The sequence below is a fragment of the Lissotriton vulgaris genome, chromosome 4_1 (assembly GCF_964263255.1).
Source record: "Lissotriton vulgaris chromosome 4_1, aLisVul1.2, whole genome shotgun sequence".
NCBI classification, from domain to species: domain Eukaryota; kingdom Metazoa; phylum Chordata; class Amphibia; order Caudata; family Salamandridae; genus Lissotriton; species Lissotriton vulgaris.
The window spans coordinates 315,371,127-315,388,056 of NC_141691.1; the positions used below are offsets into that span (position 1 = coordinate 315,371,127).

Consider the following 16,930-nt stretch of genomic DNA (forward strand, 5'->3'; position numbering starts at 1 on the left):
ATTCCCCGTGTAAGGAACCAATTGATTCCTGCATTGCTCAAGCAGATGATGCGGCTCTTTTGGCATGCACAGCTGTGGGGGTCCAGCACTTGTTGACCGCCTTCACCAATTTTCTGGGCTCATTAGATTTAAATGTTAACATGTCCAAGTCACACATTATGAGCCTGGGAGGGAAGTCAAAGATAGCCAAAATGTTTTTTTGTGACAGGACCCAAGTAACTAGGGTATCCACATTCACGTACCTGGGCGTCTTATTAGACAATAGGTATTCTTGGGTTCTGCAAAGGAGGCCAAAGAGAAATGCTATGGCTAGATCAATGTTCTTGATTTTGCCTGGAGACTGGGCGCCAAGCCTGTGCAGGCCATGTTGAATATATATAAGGCCAAGAGCATTGCCATTGTGAAGTATGGCTCAGAAATTTGGGGTCATAATAATTGCCCTGAGATTCAAATTGTTGAAAATACATTTTTAAGAAGCCTGCTTTTAGTCTCCCAATCTATATCTTCGTTTATAATTCATCAAGAGGTGGGCCTCGGCTATGTTGCTGATGCGATTAGTATGTCTCCAATTCTAAAATGGATTTCAATCTGGTCTAATCCTGATTTGGTGTTAAACAAAGAGATCAGACGAGATTGAACGGCTCTAGATAGGGCCAGTAGTATAATGTGGTTGAGACATTTGAAAAGTACAGTTGAGTTGTTAAGTCGCCCAACCTTGTTTTGACAATCCAGAAAATATATGTAAAAAAGATCTTGTGGGGGCCAAGACCTCATTTCTGCGCATAGCATCACTAGAAAGAGAGGCATCGGAATTATTGAAACCTACTGTCCGTGCCCACGAGCTCCTAAAACTTCTTATTCTATGGAGCCTTACCTAGACATTGTCACCAAACTCCAACACTGTTTTCTTTTGACGAGATTTAGGATTAATTATTTACATCCTTTGCTGGCTGACTCTTTAGGCTGGGCTACGATAGATTCCTGGGTCCTTGCTCATGCGATTGTTTCTCAAGGCAGGACACTATGCATTTTGTCCTGTTCTGAGATTTTGATCTATCTTTACGCAGGCGTTATATCCTTCCAATTTTAAAGAACAAAGGTTTTCTGCAGGCTAAACCAGCTCTTTTATACCTGCAGATGTTGAGTAACCCTTGGGAAATTTTCAGCATTGCTAGCTTTTTAGTAGCACCAGTTAGAGCAAGGAAAAAAAGGAAGTAGCGATTGAAGCAGGTTTATGTGACCGGATCCTTTATTTTTGCCCTATTGTATATGAAATGTTTTTATATTTGTTTGCATTTTATAATGATATATGCATATTCAGATCTGTGATTATATTTAAATCAAGGATGATTTTATGTAAAATTCTTTTTTTTAGTTTTGTATTGCTGATGGGTATTTTTAACATGCTTTTATGGTTTTTAATAATAACCGAATAAAGTAATTTAGACTGACTGACTACAAAGAAAACATGTTTACCTCTGCAACTTTATTCCAAACTGACACTTTATATTTTGCGCAATTTTATTTCTAGGTGAATTTGTAACTTCCCATCATATAGAAGTGGCACTCCCTGCTCTTCATTCTGTTACCGTTTATATAATTTCAGAATGAGAATCAAATTAACTTAGGTACATAGTCTCGGTTTGGGTTTGTGAAAAGGACAATATGTGGTGGTGTTTTCTTTTGGTGTAGACCATCCATACTTGGGTCATGCTGTGGGACTCAGCAGCTCCTGACAAAGCAGCTGAATAAATGTGAATGGGGTGCCATAGTAATAAAACCACAAGTAATAACTCAAGACATATTGCCATGTTTTTGTTGTTCTTGGACTTTACATGCCTGTCCTTCTGCCATCACTGTAATGCCTGAGGGGATACTTTATTTATGAACGTACATTCTCTTTTTGAAACCAATCTTCACTTCACCACTTCGCAAGAAAGCCTTTGGGGCCTTTGCAGTGTGGATGATGATGCCACTGCTTGATGCACAAAAGGAGTGGGGTTCAGTCGTGGTTGGCAAGATGCAAATGCACAGAAAGATGTCATCATTTGATTGGCACAGGTCTCGCCAACCACAATGCATGTTGCTTATCACAAAACTCGATTTTGATTTAAAATGTTATGTTCTGTGTCAATATTTTTTCAATATCTTTGCACACTCACTTTCTGAGCCCTCATGAGTTGCTGCACTTCACAGCCTTATTTCAACCACTGAATACAGAGCAGGTGACACAATTCAGGGCATGCCTATCACTTTCTAGGGCGGTGCTTTAAATGTGAATAAACAAGTGCAGGTACGCATTCTTTAGAGTAAGTGTTGCTCTTAAGTGGTGCTGATAGTCTCCCATTCAGTGTGTTGTAGCAGTGCAGGTGCTCTCCCTTTCAAATTAAAGAAGTGTAGGTACTCAGTAACGACCCGTACCTAGCTATTTCTAGGGGCCCTGTACTCTTGCTTAAAAGCACAGTGCCATGTAGGTAAATAGCCAACCAAGGTAGTTTTCAGCTTTGGTCTTTTCAACAACAGAACAGCCATCGCGACAGGGGCAGAATCACGAAGGAAAGACAGCTTACTTACTCTGAGACAGAGCACGCAATCAGTGGAGGAGCCGATTCTCTATATCCTTATTTCCTGAATTCATGTTGGCCCTGATTAGGAGGGAATTTTTCCTCATAAGAGGCTTTTCCGTATTCTTTCAGTGCAATAGCGGTAAGTAGTAACTAAGGGCCTGATTTAGATCTTGGCGGGACTACCATTGTAGAATAAAATTAAGAAATGGCGAGGCACACTTTAGTGTAAATAAAGTACGGCTCCGTACTTCTTGGGTGCACGTGGGTATCCCCCTCTGACCCAAGGGAGTATGCTCAATATTATAAGTAAAGCACTCGGTGTGCCTCAAGAGTGCAATGGGGGGACACTAAGGAAGACACACTTGGGGACTACCATTGTCCCACTGCAGTGGGGGTCCCAAGTACTCAGTCAAGCTGGTTGAGGTCCGGCTGCCGTATTTAGATGCTGCGGCAATAGACAAGAGACCGCCCCCACGGCGGTCTTCTTTGCTGGCTAACAGTACTCTATCGCTGTCAGGTTTGGGCCGACCCTATTTAGATTTTTCTGTTCTGCTGGTGGTGTCCTGGAGGCGGTTTGCTAACAGAGTGAGTTCCTGGTGGAGTGGAGACAGGTAAGTACAACCTAGTAATGTATCAATATACATACATTTCATGTTTGCATGAAAAAGATATGTAGGCAATGTGTTAGGTCCATTTATGCTACATATTGCATGTCACTATTGAAAGCCCACTCACAGGCACCACTAGCACAATACCCCCAAGCAAATATTTATTTTCAGTGTCAATACATGTGTGTTCAATTTATCTTGATAACTAGTGTCAGGACCCACCAAAGGGCATATTCAAAAGAATGCCAGGATAATTTCCAAACATCTAGAGGAGGACAGCCAGGCACACCTGGGGATGATTACACTGGTTCCTGTAGCACTAGCAAACAGGTTTATAGAATTCAGCATGAAAATCAGCTTTTTTGCATCCTGGCCATCTTGAACTATCGGTGCAAGAGAATGGGATGGAGAAAGTTAACGCAAGAGGGGAGGACAGGGACCAGGCCGCCAGAATAGAAACAACTACTTGAAAGGCATTAGGGCATTGAAAGGGATGTAGGCACAGGTTGAGGAATTTCAGTAAGAGGGATTGTGTTAGTCACTTCATTCAGTAGAGGTAGTTCCACTACTTTTGCAGGACTCCTAATGACAACTGCAAAAGAGGTCATTTACTCAATAGGGGGCTTGTGTGGAGCCTCAAGAGTCAGGTAAAGTGTCAAGGCCACTGGTATTCTATAAATCAAGATAACGACCACGGTCAGTATAATGTAGAGGGAGTAAATTATATGCCTCCTCATCATCATCATCATCATCATTGTGCTGGACTCAGTTAGGCATTTGAATTGCATAAGAGTCAAAAATGGCATCCATCCTCAAAAAATACTGGTGGTCACTGAGCAGAGCGACAAGGTAGTGATTTTAAGGGTGCCCAAAATTATTTGTATCCTTGCACAAAAGGACATGAATCTAGGAAAGGCACTAACAAATCTGGCACAGACGTTGGTGGCACCAGTGCAGCATCAATGGTACAATATCAAGTAAGGCCTTTGGCACAAATATAGGGAAGCAACCCAGTGCCAGAAGCAGAGAGAGGAAGCTTTAAGCAGAGTAAGTTGGTGCATGAGGAATGCCCGTTGGCAGGGGTGCAACTGTGGGGTGTCAGAAGTTCCTTGCGGCTAGAGGTATAGCTGAGGGAGCTGGAGTGAAGATATAAATCTGCTGCATGGTACTCCTAAGGGCCACTACGTGCCTCAAAGTCGACAATGGCTCCAGATTAGCCATTAGCTCCGAAGAGAAAGATGAAGCAGGTGTCCGGTGTCTTAAACGCTGACTACATGACCTCCCCAGAGAGTAGGAGCACCTAAATGTTGATGAGCTGCCCTCATGCTTTGTGAGAAAGTGCCTCTTTTGATAAGGTTAGCCCCCCAATTTTGCCTGGATTATGATGTGGTTTTGATTGTAATGCACTGCATCTTGGCCAACCAAGCACCCTGTGCCAGTGTTCCTTCCCTAAAACTGTTCCACAATTGGCCCTTCAGGCCCCCTGTAAGCACCTAGTAAACAGTACCTATTACCTAGGGCATTGGGACTGAAGAGTGTCTTCTAGGAACCCCTCACACAGGCCATGGAGACTGCCACTGCAGCATGCATGCCCTGATGAGACAAAAATGACAGAGTCAACATGGAACCCTGCCTGTGTACCATGCCAACCAGCACTGCCTAAGGTATTGGTAAGTCACCCTTCTAGCAGATCTAACAAGCCCTACGGCAGGGTGCACTATGTCTTAGGTGTGGGCATATCAGCATTAGCAGACATGCCCCTACAATATTTAGGTCTATTCCTTATTAATTTAAGTGCCAGGGAAGCCATAGAGAGTACATGGACTGGGAACTTGACAACTCAAGTTCCACAGCACTATGATGGTTTCACTGAGCACAAGGGTGTTTGCTACCAAATTACTTGTCTAAATAAACCAAAACTGATGTCAGTGTGGGATTTATTGAAAAGTACTCGAAGACCTTAGAGGTGCCCCTGAAAACCTAACAACCCTGGTGTGGTCACAGACTGACTGCAGGCAACCTGCCACCACCAGACATGTTTCTAGACCCCTGGCTCGAGAGCCACCGCTCTCGGAGACCGGAAACAAAGCATATCCTAGGCAAAGGTGTCACATCTCCTTCACCAGAATAGGCATAGTGCTTGAGAGGGAAGCTTCAAAGGCCTGCCACCTTTGTGTTGTGACCCTAGGCTTTGCTGCTAGCAGCAGATTGCAGGCCCCGGTTCAAACCCCCCACTTTGGGAGGAGAACTGTCGAGAAAACTTAGCCAGAATAGGCGGTGTGTCCTTCTTCAACAACTCAACCTCTCAGGTGCAGAAGGTGAAGTAAAGCAAATGTTTCAGTACCCACCATCTTGAAGATGGTGGGACTTATCGAATCAGGGCTAGGCCAATGCCCCACTCCCACAGGAGAGTGAAATAATAGTGGATGTAGACACACCAGGTAAGGAACCCCTTGGTGCCAACCTTCTACTCCCCTAAATCTAGTATTTAGGTGGCTCCGCCATACCCTGAAACTAGTTCCTGCCGACCTAAGAAAAAAAAAGGACAAAGAAGATGCCGTGCAGAAAAGACTGACTATACCCACTGATTTAGCCCCAGCCCTACTGACCTATCTGCAGCTTTAAAGAGCCTGCGAAGAGAACAACACCTGTCCTGCAGCCCGCGACCTCCACAAACCCCATGAGGACTGTCTACCTTTGAAAAAGATCAGATCTCCCGAGGACTGTGGCTCTGTCCACAAGAAATTAACACAAGCATTTGCAATGCAATAGGTCTCGCAATAGATAAATGTAGAGCTATTAGCTTTGCAAATGGAAAAGAAACGTGGCTTCCGCCTGCCTTTATTTTTTTATTTATTGACTTTTGTAGAAAGGGTGTCGTCCCGCACTTTACCGGTAGATGCTTAAAGCCAAGCGCAGCATCCCGCCATTGCTACTAAAGTCAATAAATAGAAAAACACAGACATAAAACAAGATGCAACATGTGGTCTACAAACCAGACCACTTTGCTTTTAGAGGTTAATTTACGAGGATCAATAGTTGATGTTATAGATAAGATTCAATGACTTGCTGGTCAGACAGTAAAGAAAGTGCTGGAGGGCATGTGTCTGCCCCGTGGGAAGTATCTAGTTTGGCAAACGTTCAACAAATGGTGACTTTTATATTACAAACGTCCTGAGGATGCCTTAAAGGTGGATTACAACTTTTGTATACATTATAAATTGCATACTGCTTCGTAAACACACCCTATGTGGCGTAGCGGTCTTCTTTGTAAGCGCTACCGTGTTAAAATCCACCATGTATGTGCGCTGCTCCCCCACCCCCCAAATGTATTTCTAGCATTTAGCAACGTGCGACCGGCACTTTATTTAGCGGCTCTACCAGGATGGACACATACATGCAGTCTAGATATGAAACACAAAAAAAACACACACTTCCCGATATTTCATCAATTGATGTATAAGCTGCATGCCATACTTTATTGTAATTATGAACTATTCCCTGCGTCCATAGGCTGATAAACAAACAAACCCCTGCTTGTAGGACATCGCAAGGTGTTTAACAAACAACAGGCAGACCTTTAGCTAAAGTTGCGTTGGCGCCATGCAACTGTAACCACGTATACATAGTTGTATATGTAAAACGGTTTTAAAATAGCTTTGTATGTGTTTAACCAGTTGGTGATTACGCCTCGTGAGAGTAATTTTAAAATTGTATTTAAAAGGGAAGCTCATAACCAGAGCGGACATGAACAAATTTTAGCTTGTCACTAATAGGTGGACAACATATCACTACACGCGTTGTGCACTATCACAACTTTTGCATTCATTCCAATGTTTCCGTGGTTCATAGTAGGCACTGCATGCTCCATATTTCATGACTATGCGTGCTGTTCTTTGTCTCACTTGTACTTTATTACCAGGCTTTGGCAAGATGCCAAGTATGAGAATATTTCCCATAGCACCTCCTGGATGACCCTCGCTGTGGTATTATTGGCATTGGTGTGCTTGGTATATACTGACTTTCCGGGCTGGTATTCATCCACATCTTTACATTATTTCCGGGCTGCACCTAGACGTCAAGTGTGTAGATATTGCCATGGCAACCCAAGGAATAGGTGTGCGCGGGCATTAGCACATTAATAGATAGTGCTCTGTTAACTTGGAAGCACCGTGAAAGTAGATGAAGCCACACACAGGAGAACCCCAGCAGGCCCATAACATGAGTCGACTTGCTACAATGCCTGGTGTTGCTCAAACGAAAGTGCTGTAAAGATTTAGAACCTCAAATCCCAAACCGAAGCGCCAAGGCCTGGTAAGTGAAAGCTGCATAGGATATAACAGCTGCCTACTAAAAAGCCATTGGGTGAGATGCGGTAAAAATGCAAATGCCACAAAAACCGAAGAAGGCACACATCAAAGAATAAAATTCGAAGATGTGTGAAACTAAAAGCAACATGTGAATCCCAAAGCACAGATCCAAAAACGAAATGCAGAGGTTCATAAAACGAAATGCGCTAAGGAGTTGCTACGTTTTGATAATACATTTGCACTTGAAAAACTCCCATATGGGAAAACGCAACGCCGCAATATGTTAAAGTGAATGCGGCGTGAGAACCTAGAAAGATGCATGGACGCTGTGGCTTAGTTAAGCAAAAGCGCAAACTCCTATATGGGAAAACGCACAACCTAAAACTCGCATAACAATAATGGACGCTGCGGCTTAATAAAGCAAAAGCGCCAACTTCCATATGGGAAAATGCAGGACCTAAAACTCGCATAATAATAATGGACGCCGCGGCTCGCAAAAGCGCCAACTCCTATATGGCAAAATGCAGCGCCGCAGTGTGCTAAACAGATTGTGGCATGAGAAACTAGAAACGCGCATAACAAGAATGGACACCGAGGCTTAGTAAAGTGAAAGCGCTGCATGGGAGGACGATGGGCCGCAGTTCGCTCATGTAGATGTGGCATGACAAACTAATGCCTCGCGTAATAAAAATAAACAATGTGGCTTAAAAAGCTAAATCCCCGCCGTCTACTGTATGCTGCATGAGAAATGAAAACTCACACAACAATAATGGACACCACCGTGGCTTAGTAGCAAAAGCACTGCCCTGTACTGTAAGAAGTTCCTTAAAAAAGTTGTGAAACGTTTGCTAAAGTAGATGCGGCATGACAAGCGCACGCGCCACAGCGAGACATGTGCTTTTAATTATCACGCCCGTGTCTGGGCACGATAATTGAAAGCACATGACGGCGGGTGTGCATAATAGACACCATTAGGCCATGGGCAGAGCAATGAGCCCGCCTTTGCCCTATTGCGTGCTCTTTTGCTAAAAAACACGCACGCAAAGCAAAATAGTGTGCCCCTAAATGAAAAGCACACACTTGTCCGTGTGCCATTCCTAGGTCAGCATCTGAAACCCCATTTTTACACACTAAATGTCTCGTGCTGCATGAGCATTGCTGCGCACTGCAACGCTAGACGTGAGACCTAATAAAGGACTCTGGTGCCCTCCAGATCAGCGATTCATTATGCTGCTTCTTTGACATGTCCTTTGACATCGACTTACCAGATGATGGCCCCCACAGAATAGGATTGACCTGGTTTCCCATGCTTGGTCACAAAGTTCGGTCTTTTGTTTCCATATTGCCTTCAGGTGCTAAAAGAAGCACTGTTGCAGCACTTTGAACTAGAGGTGTTTGGTCCTGAAACACCAGTAACAGACCACAGACTTAGTGTGGGTCCATAACAGACATCGTTTGCAACACGCACAACATGGGTTGAATTCTGTATCATTCAGTGGTGACATCCCTGCAACTCTGCCAGAAATATACAATTCTGAATTTGAAATTACTCAACAAAATCCAAAATCTGTAAGTTTGGCGCTCTATTATCCATTTTAAAGCGCACTGAAAACACTGAAATTATGTCAGCACACAGGGGAGGCGGCTATATATGGGCCTGTGTCATCTTGCCATTACACACTGTAAAAAGAAAGTACCATACCAATCACTACTGCTGTGTACTTTTACTAAGGTATGTTCAATCTAGACAACTAAAAAGGCACAAGTAACAATGATATATTATCAGCAACACAACACTTTTCTGTTTAAGACAAGAAAGCACAATGATGCGACTGAAGATCTTCAAGGGCCCAAATCTTTAAAGGCCTTGATGAAAGCTAGCTACAGTAACTCAAAAGTACAATCAAGATATTACTGTAGTAAATTAGATATTTAAAGTAATAAATTGCCATCTATCATGGGATATTGTATGCCTTCCTACATGTTCTTTCATTTGTGGCTATGCACCAAATGAGTAAGAAAAATAAAAAGATGTTGGTCTTTTACCCTCCTATCGTATTTATGGATGATTATTACCATTTTATCATACGAACGACCATACTTACATCAAATATAAGGACCTTCTTCACTTGCCCAAACTTTTCACATTCAATTCGAAGATCATCACGAATCTCATTCAATACAAGTGGATCCTCCTGAAAATAGATCAAACAACAAGTATGAGGCTAAAAATATGGAGAATGTTTTTTTTCTTCCAATTCTTTAATGTTTGCTCTCCATTGCTGAGTGAACCTACAAAGTGTTATATCCTAACTAGGTTTTGCAATTCAAATTAAATTACAGAAATAGAAGCACAGTTTGATCAAAATATCTGCATGCGTACATCTCCTAAAGATAATGCTAAACAAGGTCCCCAAGTCATCCTTAAAGCCATGGCAATTCCTAAGGATAGAACTGAACTTTCTCACAGTTGGAAGACAAGCTGCCATTTAACCTACTAATGAATTCATCCTTTTCATGATCCAAAACTGACAATCTCTTCTCACAAAAACCTGGTCTGTAAGATTTATTGCAATGGGGTGTTACCAAGATGGCAAGCAAGGACAAATCTCATCATTATGGCAAGCGAGGACAAATCTCATCATTACATATTTGCAGTTGAGAAAATTAGCTGAATCTCCACTTCTTTGTCTGCTGGTGTCATTTCACGCAAGTTTAAATGATAATATTGGTTTTTACCTGCTCTTGCACCCATTATCTATCACTATGTGACGAAAATGTGATTTTTTTTTGCCTAAATTTGAGGTTTGTAGGGGTTTCTGGGTAAGAAACTGTTGGGAAATCCACGCAACACACACCTCCCTGTACTCTCCGGGTGTCTAGTTTTCAGAAGTGTCTGGGTCTGGTAGATTTCCCTTGATGGCCGTCGAGCCCGGGACCAAAAACGCAGGTGTCCCTCCTTGCAAAACCAGGTTGTTTTGTGACAGATCATTTTAATGTCTCCACAATACGTTTGGGACCGTCCCTGACGAGGGTACTTGGCCCACCCATACAAGTGAGGTACCATTTTTATCAGGAGACCTGGGGAAACGCTGTGTGGTAGTAAATTTGTGTCAGCACGGTGATCCCACAACTTTCCCATACAGAAATGTGAGGAAAATTTGATGTTTGTAGCTAAATTTAAGGTTTGCAGGGGATTCTGGGCAAGAAAATGTTGGGGGATCCACGCAAGCCACACCTCCCTCAACTCCCACGGGTGTCTAGTTTTCAGAAATGTCTGGTTTCTCTAGATGCCCACAGAGCCCGGGACTAAAAGCGCATGTGCCCCCTATCTATCACAACCTGCGTTTTAGGTTCTGGTTTGTGAGGATAATGTGTTTTGTTTTTAGAAAGTTTGAGGTTTGCAGGGAATTCTGGGTAACAGAACCTGGTGATAGTCACACAAGTCACCTCATGCTATATACCCCTGGGTGTCTAGGTTTAAAAAATGTACAGGTTTGCTAACTTTCCCTAGGTGTCGGTTGCGCTAGGACCCAAAATCCACAAATAGGCACATTGCAAAAAAAATGTCTGTGCCTAGTGGGCTTTCGGGGGGGGTGGAGAGGGGGCTGGCGGAATAGCCAAGCCCATTGTGAGCAGCCCTTACCACTCTTTTATAAAAAATAAAAAAATGAACCCTATTGTCTAGTGGGCTTTCTCCCTCCCGGGGTCTGGGCAGATCAGGGATAATAACCTGCCGCTACCCATCTGGCCCCCAGAGGGCAGAACGACAGTCCATTTTGTCTTTGGGGGCTTTGGCATGTCCATTCTGGGCAGCCCCCACACCAGGCAATAATAAAAACAAAAATCTGATGCCTAGTGGGCTTTCTGCCCCCTGTTCCCTCCCTCCGGGAGACATATCAGAGGCTATTGCCCCCATCTGCCTCCTGGGGAGTCAGAAAGGCATTTGGGGGGGGGCGGGGGCATTGGCATGCCAATTCTGCGCAGTCTCCCACTCCTGAACTATGAAAAAAAGAATCCCTGGTGTCTACAGTGGTTTCTGCCCGGGGCGGAGGAGGGGGGAGGCGGGCAGATTGGAGACTACTGCCCCCATCTGCCACCCGGGGTTAGAAAGACTTAATGTGCTAATTTTTATATGGGGGGTAACGACCCTTGCCTAAGTGCCCACTGCCCCCTCCCTGGTATCTAATGGTAGAGTCACTGCATGGGGACAGTCCTCCTGCGGCGATCCCCAAACAAGGATTCACTAGGGAGGCGTACTATTGGAAAGGGGGGGATTCTACCCTTTCTAATTATACCACTCCTGTGTGTTTTGGTGCTCGGTTGGCTGAGTTAGCCCCACAAGAACTAAAACTGAAATGAGTTGATCGGGTCATTTCAGTGTCAATGTAATGATGTCAGCGCGCGATTGTCATTGCATTGGGGAAAAAAATGCCTCAAGAGGTTGAGGAAGCTCTTCCCCACCTCCTGAGGCAGACAAAAAAAAGGAAATCCCTCTGTGGTTTACAGTAGAGGGATTTCGTGCTCATGTGCACATGACGGAATGCTTCCGTCATGAGCACTGTGGATCATGACCGAGCCATTCCGTCATGAGCATGGATGGGGTTCATATCTTTCCTTAATATGGTAATCTGTGAGACTCTGTGTAACTTAATCTCTCCCATCCTGTCCCACAGTGTATTCATAATCAATGCTTAATGGCCTATTGGCATTAATGTATGCTTTTCACAATACATATTAATGGGATACTTCTATGTAACGTTCAATAATAAACAGATCTATAGTATTTGACATGTTTCCAATGAATACATCTAGCCTACCACTTTATCATTGATTAGTCTGTCCTACACACTTTATCATTGGCTTGTCACCATAAACAAATCTGGCCTTACTCTCACAAAGCAACTTTCCATAATAAACTGACATATGACTTATGACAAAAGTTCTCCCAATGAACCATTGAGGTCTACAGTTTTATCACTGGTTTGTCACTATAAGCATTTGGTGCCTACTGTATTGAGCATATGATTTCCCACATGGCATAATAGAAAAAAAATCAATAATAAAAAAATTACAAATATATACAATGTAACAGTTGACAAAACAATATAAAATTCCTTCTAAAAGTGCATAACCAGGATTATCACAGAGCAAACATTCTGACCTCAGCGTTAATAAGAGGGGGTGACCAACCACAAAAAGCATTCCTTACGGTTGAGATTCTATGTACAGAAGCGTTACCACAGTGTAATAACAATCCCCCCTTAAATGCCTATTGGATTAAAATATAATTTCAAAAATAAACAAGCCTGGCCCTTTAACTTTTCATAATTACCAGTCCATGCCTGTTCTAACATGAGTCCAGACTCTTCTATTTCCTTTAAAACTATGTGTTTAAACTCTTCTATAGATGGAGAGGGGATTCTCCGAGGATATTGTAGATGAGGTCATGCCAGATTGCACCTCCTGCTTTAGCTGACCGCGTCAAAGAGCAGAGGGGCCTTCACTCGTTGCGGTTTGGGTTCCAGAGCAGCTCAAAGGCAACAGGAAACAGCTATTTTGCTATTTCAGAATGAGACCTCAGCCAGTGCCATGCTGTTTTGAGAATAGATCTCCTGTTTGCACCATCTCTGAAATTCAGAAGAAGGCTTATAATTTATTGATGCAGCTAAAGCTAGCATAGCATAGAAGAATCAGTAGGAGGGTGTTGGGACTATAGAATTGAATAAACATGTTAGAATTCTTTCTGTAGCTCTTGCTCTTCATGACCTGCTTCGCTGCCTAGCTGTTCATATTCTGTGTGGTTACTCGTCACATTTCATTCACTGGGCTAGGAATTTAAATAGTTTTTCAAAATACATATCCTGCTTCTTTGTACTGTTTTGAGTGTGTTACTCATTTACTAAAGAGGGTTGGGAGTTCAATGTTTGTCTCTGAATGTAACTTTTGGGACTGACTGATTGTTACCAGTAAAAATGTCCTTCTCAACATAGCCCAGGTGTATGGGTTGCAGTCCAACTGGATTTCTGACTCGGTCGGCAACATTGAATAAGACTTTCGGTGCCAGGGGGTTAGAAAGCCAAATCCTGCAACTCCAGGGGGTCAGTTTAGAGAACATAACATACCTAGGGCTTCACAGTCTTGTTACCATAAACAATTCATGGCTACTGTGCTAAGCATATGTTTTCCCCAAAGGAATAATGTGCTATACAAGCATTGTTTTCAATGGAAACACACGCCTTCTGCCCAACCAAAGGCTGTAGTTAAGGGAATAAACATGTAGGCAGTGCTAAAGCCCTTTTCTCAGTAGTGATTTCTAAAGCTGTTTTTTTGTTGTTCAAGAATGGTCTGGCAACAGATGCACTGTGAAGCTAGACCTAAATATATTTCTGGTTTGGAAATACATAGGAGGAGCAGGCAATGGTCTCGGGGAACATTGCCTGCTCCCCACGAAGGTTGACTGGCAATTCACAAAACGACATCTTCTCCTTTGCGAATCAGTTGTCATCTCCTTTGAGGTGTTCATAACTGATCAATGATTTGCAAAAGCAACTACACTCGTAATTAAGATCACCAACCCCCTTTTGTGAGTCAGAGAGGCTATTCTAAGTCTGAAATGGGCTTCAGAAAATAGAGAAAACTGCAATTTTGCAATCTCAGGCCCTGCACTTCTTCAAATTGAAGGGTTTACGATAGCAAAATTGCTTTGTGCATCGGACCCTTAATTCAATTCTGTCTTGAGCTTCCTTTGCTCGCCCACTATTCCTTTGCTATCCCTGTGGTTTTATTTCCAACCCGTGTGCCCATCTCACACTTGATACACACACTGTAGTGAGATGGGACAAAACCGACGTTCGGGAGGTCCTGTGCCTGTGACAAGAAGGAACAATGAAGCCTCCATTGTCACTAAAGTGTCTGTTAAAACCAACAGCACTTTGCTCTGGTACTTGTCAAGATGTGCATTAAAGACAATGTTGAACATTACAGAGACGTTTGTCATAATGGTGAGAAAATACAAATTTACCTTATACAACCAATGTTTTATAACATTTGAAAACGAGTGGCCTCTGCCACAATTTCCAAAAACTGAGATCCCAATTCCCGCAAAGGTGCATATCAATACTTTACTGAGTTTTTGTTAACAAGGGCCCTCTACCACCATTTCCTAATAAGGAGACCCCAAATGCCACACAGTGTGCAAACACATACTTTACTGAGACTTTGTCTGAAAACTAGCGCCCTGTGCCATCATTTCCAAAAACTGAGATCCCAACAGCCACATAAAGTGCAGACCATACTTTACTGAGACCTTGTTTAAAAACCTAGAGCTCTCTCCCACCATATCCCAAAACTGAGATCGCAAAAGTTGCACAAAATGCAAACACATACTTTACTGAGACTTTGTCGGTAGACCCTCAATTTATTTTCCCTTTTGTTTCTTGGAGGCCTTTGTTAAAATATCTGTTTACACAGCTATTGTTTGTAGCTGTAAACATGATTAGCGCTTCAAGAATAGAACTGTGGGACTTGTACATCAAAAACGCTTACCGATTACAAAAAACAAGCAGGCATACCTGAAATAGAAAAGAACAGCTTAGGGCTTATTACCACTCTATATTGCTGAAATGGGATTAAGTGTGTTTCATATTCTCGGGCTTAATTAATACTAATTTACTGTTCCAGACAGATTAGATGGGTACTTGTGAGCAGCGCCCCACCTTAACCAACACTCTGAGTCATTATGCTGGGGTTCGGCTTCTGTACATCAGGATGATCCTATGAGTTTAATAACAACTCTGCAACTTGTAATGCATACAGAACTCCTTACTACAACTCTTCTGCCATTTCTAAGCACTGAAAATATGTGTTACATGCTGGACACAGAAGGAAAGCCATACTTTACTAAGACTCTGCCGAGCGAGCCTTCCTGGGACTAGAACTTGATGCTTACAGGTCACACCAGAGGACAGCAGCCATCTGAGCACACGAGCGCCACTTCAAAAGGAAGTGACGGATGCAAAAGTCACGAGAAACATCCTGCTCTAATTCTAAACAAGTCCGGATCACCGTTTTACTCGTAGGCAACAGGACAATATCGGGCACTGCCTATTTTAAAGCAGGGGTCTCCAAACCGGTCCTGGAGGGCCGGATCCATGCCAGATTTTTTAAATTACTACATGTATCTCAATGGGGATATCCCAAAAATCTGGCATGGACCGGCCCTCCAGGAACGGTTTGGAGACCCCTGTTAAAGTATTCATTGATTTCGCTAAAGCGATGACCCTCGATTCAGCAATAAAATTAACACGTTCTAAGCACTAGTCAGAAGATCCCTGAAAAGGCAGTCTTACAAACGCAATTCAAACTATTTCTGCCTTTAGGCTTCACAGTGGTGAGCCAAGTAACCAGGACAAGGGGCTAGAAAAGTGCCCTTGCTTGTTTGAGCAGTGAACAACAGAAGGGGAGGTTTTCTTTTTTTTTACCGTACTCAAAGCGCCGAACAACTTTCTAAGGAATAATTTATTCATTTATTTATTGTAGTGTTTTATAGAGCGCGAACTTGACCCGTTAGGGTATCAGACTTCTTTACAGGAACAAAACAGTATACAATAGGTTTGAAGTCACAAAAGCACACATTAGTAAAGAAAGGGTCGGGGTGCTGGGTACTTAAGGGATAGAGGGTACGTATGACATTTTCTTTTTAACAGAAACATGGCTTCATGACAATGCCACAGCAGCTATTAACCTTGCGCTTCCTGATGAATATGTCATGTATACTTTGAACCGCAACTCACGAGGTGGCGGAATTGCGGCTGTAACTAGATCATGCTACCCATGCTCATGGAAGATCATTCCCATAGCTGGTTGTGAAAGTGCCCATTTTGCAATTTCTATAAATCCCCACCTTACCATCTCTGGATTACTCATCTACAGACCCCCTGGCCCGGACGCCGCCTTCCGGCTCGCCCATCCCGAGGTTGTCTCCTCGCTGGCCCTTAGATCAGCTAACTTTAGCATCATAGGTGATCTCAACCTTCACTTAGATACTCCACTCTCCACTACCGCTAGTAGTTTCCTTGCAGATCTTGAGGCCCTACAGCTGTATCAGCTTATTAATCGTCAGACTCATGTGGGCGGGCATATCCTCGATCCCTTTCTGACAAATCTTCACAATGTTACCATTCTCCCACCCAGACCCATGGCCTGGACAGATCACCACCTAATAGAAGTTCGGCTAATATGCAACATCCCTCCTTTTAAGAACTCCACTCCGCCGATCTTTAAGCGGCCTTGGAGAAAATTGAGATTGGCCGACTTCCATCAGTTTCTGTCATCGCATCCTCTTGACCCTCCTAAAGATGCCTCGCTGGGATATGACCACTTCTGTGAGTGGCTGACCCTAGCCTTGGACTCCCTAATTCCTGCTAGATGGAGCAAAGTTCGA

The 16,930-nt window shown here is 43.3% G+C and overlaps 1 protein-coding gene across 1 annotated transcript in view; it reads right to left on the reverse strand.

The window, feature by feature from the left end:
• Positions 1–16,930, reverse strand: part of HTATSF1 (HIV-1 Tat specific factor 1) — a 266,871-nt gene that overhangs the window by 61,332 nt on the left and 188,609 nt on the right. Inside the window, exon 7 of the mRNA XM_086918648.1 lies at positions 9,591–9,680. Within this exon, the coding sequence (XP_086774774.1) occupies positions 9,591–9,680 (90 nt within the window). The remainder of the gene's footprint in view (positions 1–9,590; positions 9,681–16,930) is intronic.